Source organism: Oreochromis aureus, linkage group 15 (assembly GCF_013358895.1).
Source record: "Oreochromis aureus strain Israel breed Guangdong linkage group 15, ZZ_aureus, whole genome shotgun sequence".
In the NCBI taxonomy this organism is placed as follows: Eukaryota; Metazoa; Chordata; class Actinopteri; order Cichliformes; family Cichlidae; genus Oreochromis; species Oreochromis aureus.
Genome location: NC_052956.1, coordinates 38,800,972 through 38,815,312, shown reverse-complemented (window position 1 = coordinate 38,815,312; position 14,341 = coordinate 38,800,972). Strand labels below are relative to the sequence as shown.

General features: G+C 40.5%; 1 protein-coding gene across 2 annotated transcripts; it reads right to left on the bottom strand.

The window, feature by feature from the left end:
- Positions 1-682: 682 nt before the first annotated feature.
- tbc1d23 (TBC1 domain family, member 23) lies at positions 683-14,130 on the bottom strand. 2 transcript variants are annotated; one of them, XM_031756172.2, is made up of 19 exons: positions 14,032-14,130; positions 12,359-12,470; positions 10,390-10,495; positions 8,931-9,135; positions 8,724-8,847; positions 8,353-8,477; positions 8,229-8,275; positions 8,035-8,138; positions 7,796-7,918; positions 7,589-7,681; positions 7,334-7,504; positions 6,999-7,041; positions 6,544-6,650; positions 6,267-6,409; positions 5,830-5,874; positions 5,032-5,120; positions 4,773-4,908; positions 3,781-3,975; positions 683-3,670 (listed from the first exon to the last, which is right to left on the bottom strand). In XM_031756172.2, exons 1-19 carry the CDS (start codon positions 14,067-14,069, stop codon positions 3,586-3,588), a joined length of 2,091 nt encoding a protein of 696 aa, XP_031612032.1. In that variant the 5' UTR covers positions 14,070-14,130; the 3' UTR covers positions 683-3,585. The 2 variants fall into 2 exon arrangements, with proteins under 2 accessions (XP_031612032.1, XP_031612033.1); XM_031756173.2 differs by lacking the exon at positions 5,830-5,874.
- Between the last annotated feature and the right edge of the window lie 211 nt (positions 14,131-14,341).

The following is a 14,341-nucleotide window of genomic DNA, read 5'->3' as shown; positions in this document are numbered from 1 at the left end:
AAAAAATTAGTGTGGGCCATGATTAAAACCACAATTAATTTTGTTCAAGTTTTGAATAATTTTTAGTCAAAGATTTAAACAGTAAAAAAAATTAAGATGACAAATTTTCCTCCAGGTTGTTCAGACAGGGGCGTGTCCAGAGGGGTGGCATGGGGTCAGACCATTCGCCCCTGCGGACAGGGGCGTGTCCAGAGGGGTAGCATGGGGTCAGACCATTCGCCCCTGCGGACAGGGGCGTGTCCAGAGGGGTAGCATGGGGTCAGACCATTCGACCCTGCTGTCTTACTGACTTACCAATGTCTTACAATGTCAGCACAGGCATGACTCATGGAGAAAGGTAACTTAGTATATGTGCTTACAACTTTTAATGTTTCATTGTACTTGTACTTTAAGTAATTTCACATTACATTGCTTTCTACTTCTATTGGACAATATTTTCAATGCAAATAATGTACTTTCTACTTGATACTGTTCATCTTAAGGCTGTAGTTTAATATTTTATTTTGCAATACTTTTGTTAAAGCCTTGAATTAAAGCTGAGAGTTTCACTTCAATCACATTTTGTTTCAAATCCACTTTGCTGTACAGATGCAAAACTGCAAAAATAAAAATAAAAGTTGTCCAAAAACTTTTGGTCATAACTGCATGCCAAACGCTGTTTCACAATGAGTGTGTCCAAACGTGCAGTCAAATAATCTCCATTTATTAAAAACAGAAATGCTTAGAAAATAACAGCAGTACAGTAAGGTGCAAATTACATTTGAGACATGTTGCATTCTGGACTAGTGGTTGACAACCTGTGCCAGTGATGTTACAGAGAACGTAAAGACTCCCAGTCGAGGATCTTCCAGTCAATGGGGAAAATATCAGAGAAGTACAACACAACGCTTGGATTACACAGGAATGCTTCAGGCTGGAGTGAGGGTCGGGAACAGATTTTGTCTTGAATTCAACTTTTGTTTTTTGCTTTGCTCATAGTTTAAATGTGCTTTTCAGTCTGAGAAAGGGGTCAATGCCCTCTGGGCTGAAGCTTAAACTGCGACTGTCACACTGGAGGTCTCTCTGGGAGGCTGAACACACAACTAGACTTCAAAGCAAATAAATAAGCAGGAAGAAAGCAAGAAAGAGTCCAAGCAGATTTTATGACTAAAGAATAACATACAGCGATCGAGGGGGGCGTGACAATTCTGAAACAGACCAAAATCGCGCATTAGTGTGACACCCATGTGGAGCTGTTAAAGCATGCAAAATAAAACCGTTCAGGCGAACCTTAAACACCACCGCGCTACGAACAGAACCGTGAGTTTAGAAGATCTTCACGCTCCTGCTGCGAAATGCCGCCACTGCTGGTGCCCATATCGCACGTCACAGGCATGAGGCCGAAGGCAACAGTGGCAAGCAAACTAAAACTGCTCAGTATGGACTGCAGACTGCTTAACACAGTAAATGGTTTCAGCTAATACAATTAATAAGACGGACTGAGTTGCAGACAGAGATATATATTTATATATAAATATGGATGCACTGATTATGAAATTTGATACCGATGTTACAAAAAATTTGGCTGATAGCTGACGTTTTTCTTTTTCTTGTTAATTACGTTGCCTTTTTTCCAGGGAAACAAAAATCTTCACCCTGTAAAAATAATTTCGCTGCTTTTAAAGCCTTTCATCACTTTGGAAATTAAGTCAGCACGAAAAATCATGTGACAGCACAGATGAACACTAGTGGCTGTAAGTGGGAAACATCCATCAGAAGTCAACAGCGGCCCATGTATCAGTGTAGTCGTGATAACTTCCCTTCACATCAGTGGTTCTCAAACTTTGTGTAGCATGCCCGCCACTCAAAAACATCTAAACGATCAATAGCAATAAAAAAAAAAAATCTAATCTGAATTTTAGTGAAATAAATGTCACCACAACCACACCAAACTCATGTCTACCTTTGTACTTTCCCCCAAAAAAAAAAAAAAAAAAAAAAAAATCATACTCATCCACGGTGGATTAACCCCATGTTTTTCCCCTGGTCACAATCACCTGTGGATCTGTGCACCACAGTCTGAGAACCACCTTTGCTGCTCTTCTATTCTGCAAATTGTCTGGACAGAAAAGTTGTTTTTGTGGGTCACAAATGAGATCAGCTTTTTGTGCACCATGAAAACCCCGTCTTTAAAGTGGACTTCATATGCCTTATTTCCTGTCATACACTAATTCTGATCCAATGATCATATTGAACATGGCCACACTTTCAAATAATCGCATCAGCTATGCCCACGTAATCCGAGTAAGCCCAAGCTCAGACTTCTGACTGCTCTCAGGGCTCGGGGTTACACATTTTTATTCTACACTTTGACTTGTATGATGTCAAAGAGAGCAGGAATCCTTAACATGGTCATCTCATGGCACAGACGCTCTTAAGTTGCCTTAAGGAGGAGCTGGAGGACAACATAAATAATGGTTATTCTGCACTGCCAGTCATGCAAAGCTACTCTAGTTGAATCCAAAAATAAAAATAGAGCTGCAAATGAGCATATCAGGTCCACTTTAAACAAATTACCTTTTCATTCCTCTCAAACCTCTGCAGCTCGTTAGCGTGATCTTTTCATTCTCCCTAATGTTTCAGCCTTCTGGACAATTTACTCATCGGGGGAGGGGGGGATATCATTCACATGGTGAATCTGACTGGGACGAGAAAATACTGAGGTGCTCATAATGTAGTCCAGAGAGGCTTTCTGAGAGCTACATCAGACTGCTATGAGATGAGGTTAATCAATTTTCATAAAAGCAGAAACATCAGAAAGAAGGGGAACTTCAAACCGGGCGAAGTTTACAAGTTTCACTGCATATTCTCTCAGGATATGCTTTCAAAATGACATTGCAAAGGTCTGTATACAGAGCAGTTTACACAATATATATATACACATTACATACTTATAAACTAACCGTCAAATAGTTTATATTTAAGGCTGCCTGCTGGAAAAGTAAAGTTATCAAAAACAGTTACTGCAGTAGGAAATCTGCTTCATGTGCCAGTACTGCTTTTCTGGGGCTGTGCATCGTTATGTCCGAGCTGGCTGACTCATGCTGACCAGATGATCGTTAAATCTACTCAACATGTTACGAGAAATGCAATACTGCTCACAACAAAACGAATGGGTCATCATCAAAACGCTCAGGTGGAAAAGAAAAGGTCAGTCAAGTGTGGATGAAAGAAGTTCGCCACTGGTCGGTCAGTACGCTACGTTAAGGCCAGCAGGAACTCATCAGAGTGGAGCTCCTCTGTAATGAGATCCCATTTTATACTAACAGTAGAGAAGAACATACACTACAACCAATATTTCTTTTTAAATAAGTATAAGATAATGGTTGGATGACAGCGGAGCACCTAAATATTTCAACACTCGCAGCCTGGCTCACAGGTCTGCAGTCAGCGGTGTGCCCACATGTCCCAAAGACAGACACACGGGGCTTCACAGTCAACACTGCACTGGGATCTGTCCAGGAGGGAGAGTAGGAGCAGGTTTCACCGACGGAGCCTCTTCCTACAGTTTGTATTAATCTCCCACAACGAGCTCACCACCACCATTTATGAGCTCTCCAGGGCATCCAGGACTTTCATGATCTGCTGCTTGATGACCTTCGTGGCATCGCCCGCATTGGGAATCAAATATCTAAGACAGAGAAACAGACATTAGCTGAAAGGGAAAATTTTAATAAATTGTAAAGCCACTACTTTAAAATTCATGTCTGATTAGTTTTTCATCTGTCTGTAGACAAGCACCTCTCAACTGCTGAAATCTCCACTCCAGCTGAATTGTTGGTTCCAAACTTGAACGTGATTAGCTCTGGGTGCTTCTTTTTGGATGTGATCTTCACCACCGAGTTCAGCGCTTGTCTGGACTGGATGTAAGCAAAGCCTTTCCTTGTGGCGATCTCCCTCAGGCAGTACATGTGAGTGGCTGTGATCAACAAGTGACTGGAAACACAAAAGAAGAATCAGTGTTAAGATTTAATGTTCAATAAGTGGCGCAGCGCTTGCTTGTTTATTTTCTCATTGCACATCGAAGCCAAACTCGTCCACCCTTGACAGCCAGGGAAGGATGTCAAAAACTGTGCTCAAGAAGCCAAAAATATATTTTTACCTCAATGGGAAGCATCACGATTACAGTGAAGAAAATTAGAGTATCAAGAAATGTTAGTCATTCATATTTTTTCCTCTTCTTGCAAAGACGGTACACTTTACTTTGAACATCTTGAGAGTGCCCAGGACACTCGCAATGAGTTTCTTAATATTCAGTCTATTAATACTGTCAAATTTAGCCAAATGCTGTGGGATGGTGCTTTATAGCGCAGATGGATAATGATCCAAAGCTTCCTGCAAAGCCAACCCAAGAGTTTCTGAAGGAAAAGAAATGGCCAAGTCAGTCACGTGATCTCTTTTCAGTTACTGAAGATAAAACTGAAAGCAGAAACAAGCAGCAAGTGAAGGCAGACGCAGTAAAGGCGTAGCAGAGGAAACACAGGATTTATTGATGTTCATGGGTTCCAGACTTTATCCAACTATTAAAAACAATCCTTGTATTTAAACTTATGTTAGCTTGTTCAATTAATTTGGAGCCTCTGAAAATCAGGAACTATGTTCAGGAAGCAGTGAAGCACCTTACCTTAGTATTTAGTAAGACTACAACCTGCCCTTATTATGGCTGCCATGAAATATGCTTCAAGGTCACTGTACTCATTTAAAAAGTTTCCTAAACAAAAGTGACAGCTTACCTGGGGAACATGTGACCTGTTTCTTTCACCTCGTTACATGGAATATGATGTTTTACATCTGGTTTGTTTATCCAGGTCTGAATGTTGACAATCTCCTTCCGGTCATCATCCGATATGGAGGAACTGTCTATCTCATCTGGCAGGAAGATCAGATGGAGGTTATCATTTTGTTTTTCAAAATAAAAGCCCTCACAATGCTTAAATATTTCACAAAATAATATCCTCTTCTAATTTTAATCTGCATTTGGTGTAATTTTACCTGTATCGTACTCTTCTTCATCAGCAATACTGAACACAGGCTTCACTCCCCGGTAAGGTCTGCCGACGCGGTCGCTGCTGCTCACATGCCTGATTACAGAGCGCAACAAGGCAGGTCAGAGCATTATAGCCACACTCAATAATTATACATTAAGTACATTAAACAGTTTGCACACAAACAGCAATGGCATGAAGACCTCCAGCCTGCAGTAAAAAATATTAGCCCACTACTGCCACAGGTTGTGCTGTTAAATACAAAAAGGAAGAGGTTAAACGAGACATTTCTAGCTCGACATCTGGGTTACAGATTAGTAGTTGTATGATATTCAGGGCTATTTAAAGCAAATTATAGTTTATTTTATGGTTTTGCATAGCCCTGACTATCATCTGAAAGAACTATAATGGAATGGAAAGACAGACTTTTCAGTGCATCTCCAAGCAAACAAAGGTGAAGCCAAAGGCCTCGGTGAGTTAGACTAGAAAACGACGACCTTGTGGATGTAAAGATGACTCAATGCTTCCTAAAAGGCTGGAGCAGCTCCGACAGTGCAGACAAAACAGCAGTTTTATGTTGTTAGTGAAAGCATGAAGAAAGATTCTAAGAAACAGTATCTCATAGACAGCCTGCTGACCGTACTGTATGGGAACGTGTGGTGTTGTTACATGAGTGTAGGCAGGTGTAGACAGAGATGCTGATACTAAGCATGCGTTAAAAGTCTCCAAAATCCTGGGGAGTGGTGCGGGTCTACAGCCAGTGGGCATGCCAGTGATAAACATCTCGATGTTTGGGAGCTCTTACCGATCTGGAATCACCTTCTCTGGCCAGGGTAGATTGAAAGATATTCTATTATGGGATAAGGCACAAGGAACTTAATTTCATGACAGGAAATATGGAAAAGCAAATATGGTCTACTTTAATGTTTTCAGTCAGGTGTAAATATGCACTAAACCCAAACTAGCAGGATGTCAAAAAACAGTAAATGGTAACTGTTCTGGTAGAATTTCATTTGAAGAGGGATCAGTTGGCTCTCAGACGGCGCTCTGGTACTTTGGTGTTTTGGTTTTTAGTATTTGATATGTGAGAAGAATCACAAATTTGATTTTTTTTTTCAGTGTTATAATATTAATTTGCATTCTGTTATTGTAGCAAACTGTATGATTTACACCCAGAAAATTAAGAGTGTGTGTTGCAGTGTGAACTTCAGTGGTGAATGTTTTGAGGAACTAGTTTCTCACCTGTCGACAGGGGCAGAGGTATTCTCAATGAAGCTGATCATCTTCTCCTTAACGTTGACCGACTTGGACTTGAGAGCAAATGTCATTTTGTTGACCAGGGACTTCACACCTTTGCTGTCTCCAGGGCCGCTCAGAGACTCTCCCTGTATTCATGGAAAAATGTAACAATCCGTGCCATCAGACAGAAGATCTCTGTTAACACCTCCAGTGTGGAGCATATTGCGATGTTTATGTCCTTTATGATAAAGTGGGTTTGCTGGCTCCCCTAACTTCTTACATCAGCTGAGCTGAGGCTGCTGTGAGATCCAGATGTGCTGACGATCCAGTGGACGTAGGAGGAGTCAAGCCCCTCGACGTTCATGTCTACCAGGTGCTGCTGAAGAGCTGGAAGTACACGTGTCTCTGTGAATTTTAGCTTTCACAATTTTCTGTACTGCAGTTGTGACCAAAAAACAGATATATAAAAATATGGATGTGTACAGGTTTATATAAATGTTTATATAGTATTTTAACTTTATTTCATGCTAAAAATTATGATGAGATGTCTAAACTGATGAGTCAACAATATCATGTGACAAATCACTGACAGCCACTGCTGCACCACCTCACTGATGTAACGATTACAAAAACTATAACTGCCCCCTACACACAAAAATAGGCCTCTCCATGTTCATATTACTTCTGTGTGTATGTAGAATATTTGCTTGTCAGTATTGTCATTTTCCTACTCACCCATAAAACCTCCTTTTGCGATGCTGACATACTCTTTGTTTTTCTGTAACAGAAAGCTTGAAATGAGCAAATCTGCTAGAATACCATTCATAATATTGCAAAACAAAGATCACAAAAGAATTTGTTTTGCCACACAGGAAACAAGGTTACACAATTTCTCATTTTTTCAGTTAAAACTTCCAATGATTACTACTTTTTTTAAGTAAGAATTATAATTACTTTCCTGCTTCTGCTTCGTTTATTTTATTTTGTAAGCAAACAGAGATTTTGAGTGTTTGGAAAAATCTAAAGGAAACTTTTATAATTGTTATATGCATCCCACTTTCACAGCTCACCTGCAGGAAATGTGCCAACACCATGTTCATGTACATGTCTTCCTCTTCTCTCCCACTACCCATGAAGCACAGGTGCTCGCCGCTGGCGATGGAACCCGACTCTAAAGACTGCCTCTGTGTCTCCAAGAGGGATTTCACAGAGAGCGCAAACTCAGATGGGTTCTGGAGCATCTGTAAGAAGAAATAAAGCATGTTTTTTTATTCATTTACTGCAAATATATTTTTGATATAATCCCTAAAGCCCCTATCCCTCACCAGGTCTGAGTCCAGGTGGAAGGCTGTGGACAGATGCCCAGCATTGTACTGCTCTGCAGGCCGGCAATCCACCACAAAGAAACGTACCCCATCCTAAAAAACAAAACAAAACAAAAAAAACAGTTTCATCACATCCTCTTTCTTCCTTAAACTCACATGGCAAACTTGAGAACTGTTAATAATTTCCCTCTCAAGTGTGTCACTGACCTGCTGCAGCTGGTTTGCCTGCAGAATTTCAGGGACAGACACAGGGAGGCACAACGCCTGACTGAGGTCAGTGTCCTCCTCTTTAAGAGCCACCAAACTGCTACCAAACAGATTCTGATTCATCTACAGAAACAGACAAAGGGAAACAAACAATGAGGTTTTTTCAGATGCTGCCTTTGTCTCTTCGTTTGCTTTCTCATTGTTTATATTCAGCACTGCTCAGTTTTTATTTGCTTCACCTTTCTGAGCGACAGAGGGGTTTTGCTCTGGTAATACAGGGCCAGTGAAAACAAGTCTTCAATGTCCTCGGACTCCAGGAGAGAAGGAGATGCTTCCAGTATTTCTGGGATGAAAAAAAAAAAAGTTTTTGCATTTAATTACATTAGGAAGAGATTCAAAAAGTGTACAAATGAGAAGAGAGGAACAAACTCACTGATAATGTCCTCTTTGCTTTCTCCTTCTTGTGTAAGTACGTTCTCTCTGAGGATACAAACAAAAACAAACGTTTAGAGCTGACACAAACAGCCACGAGCTGGATTATCTTTCTGGCTGCATACTTGGCATTGACGAGGATGATAAGCATGAGGAAGAAGATGAGAAAAGGGTCCGCCTGCTGGAGATACGAGTCCCACAATGTCTGGGTAACTTCAGGAAGGCAGTGGCTTGAAAACAGACTACCCAGCTGTGGAACAGAGACAAACACAGACGCATGGTTTGCCATGGCCACATGAAGAGCAGTGTTACTTGAACTCTAGAGCTGCATAGAATAGCTGATGAAAAAAATATGGAAAAAATCTATGTGAACGAATATCACTTCTGCAGGGGAAAGAAAGGAGGGAAAAGAATTTCCAGATGCTTGTACCAACTTTTAGTTCATCAAAAATGGGGCAAAAATGTTGTAAAACTTATTTAACATGAGGCAACATACCCAGTTGATGGCATAGGAGTCTGGTGTGATCTTTTTGGTGTCCAAGAACGAGCACAGCTCTGGCTCGTGATACTGCAGCAGTAGTCTGTACAGGTGGAAGGGTCGGCCTTTTGGCACACAGTCCCTGAAACAGACACGGTTTTACAGTCAAAGCCTGCATGTCTGTGAGAGTGGGGTGAAAAGGATAAAGAGGCTGAGATGACTCACCGAGGGATGTATTTGTTCATGATAGCATAGAAGCAGTTGTAGAGGTCGCTCCGGGGTAGATGAAGCCCCAGCAGCGGTTTGAGCAGGTGCGGCCAGCTGAACTCGGGGGTGAAAGTGATGTTACGCGACTTGCAGTAGAAAGTGATGACTGACTCAACGTCGGACACCATTTCACTCCTCTCTTCCTCTGACACTGCCAGCTGGTCTAAACATGGGACACACGGAGGGGGTCGGCAGTTTTAGTTACCTTTTCCAAATAGGTCAAGTTTTTTCTTTCCTATTGACGTATTAAATGATGTCATTTTTATCAGATTTCTATTCAAGTGAATCTCTCCCCATAGCTTCATGTCAGCATATTATCTAAACTTGTGACAGCTGAGCATGCTCGCAGCTCCGTACTCCTTGAAATAAATGAGGGGACTTTTGGTTTGAATTTCAAATTAGAGGCGGGTGTGACAAAGACTGGAGGGGAGGGGAGCTATTCTACTGAACAAGAAGGGAAAAAACAGTACAAAGTTAGAGCAGGCTAGATGATTCTTGATGTATGTCAGTGAGGCTATCCCGATGGTATACTCCCTGTTTTTTCTATCTAATGTAGGAAGTGGTAAATAAACTCCTCTGCATCTCCTCAGCAGCAAGAGTGCTGCTCCACTGAGGCTTTTTTGCATTATGGAGGGCGGACAATGCTACCTCAATAAGGAAGCGTTAATATCTTCCCACATCAGCATCGGAAACTCACGGGAACATGATAGGAAACTGAGATTAGGGAGAAGATTTAAACCTTTAAAGAAAGCATTTTTAAACCAAACATAACATTTCTGGAGGATCATCTGGGCTTCAGCAGTAGATCACCAACATCACACAGGCACAAACTCTCATATTCAGCCCATTCACAGCGCATCATATCAGACAAGAGTTGCACTAAGATAAACTGCAAAGGCAGATCGATGTTATTACTAAATACTTTATTTTTGGTAGACGGTTGTCTCAGAGCCAGCTGCACACAGAGACCAGTGCTATTAGTCCAGGACAACTCTCTTTAATGAAAATGAGCTTTTAGTTTCTTTTCTGAATTAAAGATAAGACTTAACATGCTTTATGAGTTATTAATCCAAAGAGTTCAAATATGTGAATTTTATCCCTAATTTAAAAAAAAAGATCTTGTCTAAGCCAAGCTTGTTTTTTCCCCCACAAATATCCAACTTTAAACTCAAACAGCCTATAATTTTTTTTTTCTTGAATTTTAGCCCCTTAACCTCACCAGCCAAACCCAGTGGATCTTAAATGTTGAGATATGGAGCCAAAAAACCAAAATAGAGCAAAAATTCCTGACACTGACTTTTATTGAAGTAAATATTTATTCTCAAGTTGGATCTGCCAGAAACCGCTTGAGAAACTCACTGCAAATCCAAAAGTCAGGACTGTGTCAACGTATTCAGAGGCACCGACATTTACTCACCGATCAGCTGCTGACTCCGGTTATGAATGAGCTTCTGTTCTGGTAAATCGAGGACACCGTCCCACGAAGCCAGACTGTCGCCTTTTCCAGAGACGTTGAGAGCAATCTGCAAAAACAAAACAAGGATTCACTGCTGAACATGGGGAGAGAAAAGGAGACCTGACCTTCAGGAAATAAAGACTGATCTGCTATATGTGGCCAAAATCTCACTGCACTGATGGACAACAAATTCATACACATGAAGAAAATACTGTAGCAGCTGATGATATTAGTTTTGGAACATTTTGAGAGAAAAAAAATAAATAATAATAATAAAAAAAATCTCTGCACCCTCTAGTTTACCCCAGTACAGCTGTAGAGTGAGGAAAGGGTAAAACAGGCTCCGAATCAACTCAGCGCGCAGCCAAAGCAAATAATTTTTTTTATTTTGAACCAAGTTTTGAAAGTAACAAAGAGGTAAAGGTACGTTTCTTCATGTCTCCCTTAAGGAGGCCATATACACCGAGATTAACTTTGAAAGTTCATTTGATATCTTTAGGTTTTTTATGAGCAGTCATTTTCATACCTCCAGGCTGTAACACGTAAACCACATAATTACAGACTTTTTATTGTTATTTTTTTTTTTTCAAACACACAACCACTGAGTTATCAAGTTCAGTGTGAAGCTGCAGGAATGAGAAGACCATAGTGAACGCTCCAGATTGCAGCATCTGCTTTGATGCAAAGTTGTACCAGTCTGTTGTGTTAAAGAGAAACCTGACAATGAAGGGAATGTAGTTGATTAACTGGTCAATCTGCATTCCCCCTCTCACCTATGATCAGAATGAGACTGCAGATACAAATGAGCTTTCTTCTTTTTGACGGCCGACTGCTCTAAGGGAGCCTTTTGAGGTAATCTGGGCATCTGAGCAGGATACCTCCTGGACATGTCATCGGTTTTAGGCATGTCCAACTAGGAGATGACCCTCAGGCAGACCCAGGACTCCCAGAGGAGCTAAAGAAAGTGACTGGTGAGGAGGAGGTCTAGGAATTTTGGCTTAGATGTGCTATCACAAAACAGATGCCCACTCCACAGAGTTGTTATATTCAGGCTTGTGAAACAGGTTGTTTAAAATCAGAATCCATTACTTTGTTTTGGTAAACGGAGTGCTTAGCTTTAAAAATAAATAAACAATTATATAACATATCAATAAAATGTAAATGTCTGGCCCATGATATTTTTTGTCATTTCACATGTGGCCCCAAGTGAATTTCAGTTTACAGTCTATGATTTATATGATGATTAATGGAGCAATTGAAGAATCTGAAAATGAAAGCAAAGTGCAAATTTTTACTTTTAGGTCAGAATGTTTTCAGAATTTGACACAAACAACAGAAACTGCACCTACATTATTCTCATTTTTAAGGTTTTCCTAAAGTGAAAAAAGAAATCTTATATCTGCTCTCCTGCACTGATAAACACCTTTGTACTTTTTTGTTTGATTAATTTAAGCATTATCTGAACTTTTTTTAATAAACCAAATTATTCAATTTTATGAGGTGTAAAATTAAAGGCTCTCTGAACTTTACACAGTGACTAAAAGATAAGGTCTCCTAATGATATTATCAAACAGCCTATTATCAGACACAATAAACATCCCATTCAAAGCTGCTTTACAACTGGGTGTAGCCGATAACGTGTCTTTTCACAGGCTGGTATTTTGCATGCAAAGCCAAGACGAGTCAGTCACCAGTAACCTATAAGTAGCATCACTATTGTCATCCACATGCTTGACATACAATACTGACTCTTGTTATGTGATGTAAGACATAAGTGAAGTCTTTTCTTTGGGTGTGCCAATAAGAGATGATCCAGTCTACTCACACCTTAACGTAAGAATTCTTGGCTTCTGTCCATAGACGTACAAAGTATGTTGTACATGTCTAAGAACTGTTTGAAACCACAATCTAACAGCTGCAACTTTCTCACCTTCCACATCTTTGCCCTGTGTTCAGCTGACTGCTCCTGGACCTGGATGGTGCCCCTCTCCATCTCCATGTCTGAGCCACCAGAGTCAAGAGCGTCAACGAGGTCCTGGTCCCTGAAGAGCAACGAACGGCACAGTTACAATCCCACAAAATATAAAGAGAAAAGTTCATAGGCTGAAAACAAAACATGAGATTTGAAGAGTTCATTTTAAGGTAAATTATTACGCCAAGATTCAGAGTAAACCCATACAAAGGCTCACTGATGCAGAAACAATATTATTACTAATAATACCACTATAAACGACAAAACTGCCAGTCTTCAAAATTGTGTTGTACTGCCCATCCATCTTCATACATCCATACATCCATCTTCCTGAGGGGGCTGCAGTGTATCCCAATTGTTATAGAGCAAGAAGTGGGGTACACAATGGACAGGTCGCTAGTTTGTCGCAAGGCTAACAAAGACATTAGACAACCATTCACACACATATTTACACCTTTAGAATCAGCAGTTAACCTAACTGTTGAAGCGAGAGTAGTAACTCAGACAGACACAGAGAACATGCAAACACAAAGAAAGACCCCGGGCAGATGGTGGATTCAAATCCATGACTTTCTTGCTGTGAGGCAACAGGGTTAACAACATGCATTATTGTTAAATTCATATTTAACTCAATCATTATTCACATCTGTGTAATTATGTAAATTATGTCAGCTTTTACTAAATGCCCTGTGTTGTTTATTGCTCTTAATTTACATCTTAATCTTTTTTTAATCCATGTTAATTTAACTCAGCATACAGACAGGTGACAAACTCAAGAGGAAAACAATACAGTAACATCATAAAAAGGGCATTCACAGCTTCCCTGTGAATCTGTGTGTTGGTTCTCCAAATCTCTAAAGAGATGAACACCATTTTTAGATATTTCCTCATCTGGCGTTTTGATGAAGGCGGAAAAGAACAGTGTCTAACGCATTTGTTCAAAATCTCCGATGACTGTATATATACACATATATACTCATGGAACTCCTCAGTGACCCCTTGTGCACTATGACAAATGGCAGTGTCACAGAAGAGATCTTTCTTAACAAAGTAGAAACATTTCACGATAGATCTGAATGGACACGCACCAACAGAGCCCTCTCTGCAGGAGGTCCATAGTTCAGGATTGTCCTTTAATCTGACACACGAAGACCGCTTTCACGATGCTAACCATCTTAATGGCAGCTGCTTTAAAAGTGTTTAGATATAACCAGCACTTTTCAATATTTCAGTGTAAAATAAATTTTGAACAACAGAGTGAGGCTGGAGTAGATTAAAGGGAAGCGGCTGTCCGCCTAAATATTAGCTGTCCGGCTAACATCCTTTGCTACTAAACTTCCCACTGAGGTAGAGAAACCGACAAAAATGTAGACTTCGTCACCGAACAGACTTAAAAGCTGTTATTTTATCTGAGATTTATCGACCGTTAATTTATCAGAGCCGGGTTAGCTAATTGTCATTTAGCTAGCTAGCTGGTAAGCAGTAACGTCACCAAACTCCAACACTATTTAGAGCACAAAAACTCATCTTTAGTTACTTTACACGGAAATCTGTGACAAAAATCCGACGCGATTGTCTGACAATCGAGACAAAGGCTCCGAAAATATTAACTCGACAACAAATTGTCTCACCAGCTGCCCTGAAGAGCTTCCTCCACGGCATCCGCCATTGTTGTGTTGACGGAGACACGTCAGATGTCGTCAACACGCCCGGTATGCGCGGTGACGTCAACGAACAACGAGGAACCGAGATTGACAAGTGAAATCAAAGTGCGACTAAGAAACTGATGAGACAGCTACTTGTTTGCTTTGATTTGGGGCGCTAAAAAGTTAATAATTGATCAACAAACAGAGAAAAACAGAAAACATCATCAACATGTGCTGACCTCAGAGTTTAATCCTAACAATCTTCCTGTGTGATGAAGAAACAGTTTACACACAG

Excerpts from the sequence above, each read along its gene's own strand:
- tbc1d23 (XM_031756172.2), bottom strand. The coding sequence starts at position 14,069 with ATGGCGGATGCCGTGGAGGAAGCTCTTCAGGGCAGCTG. Across the intron at positions 7,919-8,034 it reads CCCCTCTGTCGCTCAGAAAG|ATGAATCAGAATCTGTTTGG; the intron begins GTGAAGCAAATA and ends CTGTTTCTGTAG. Across the intron at positions 5,875-6,266 it reads ACCTCTGCCCCTGTCGACAG|AATATCTTTCAATCTACCCT; the intron begins GTGAGAAACTAG and ends ATCCCATAATAG.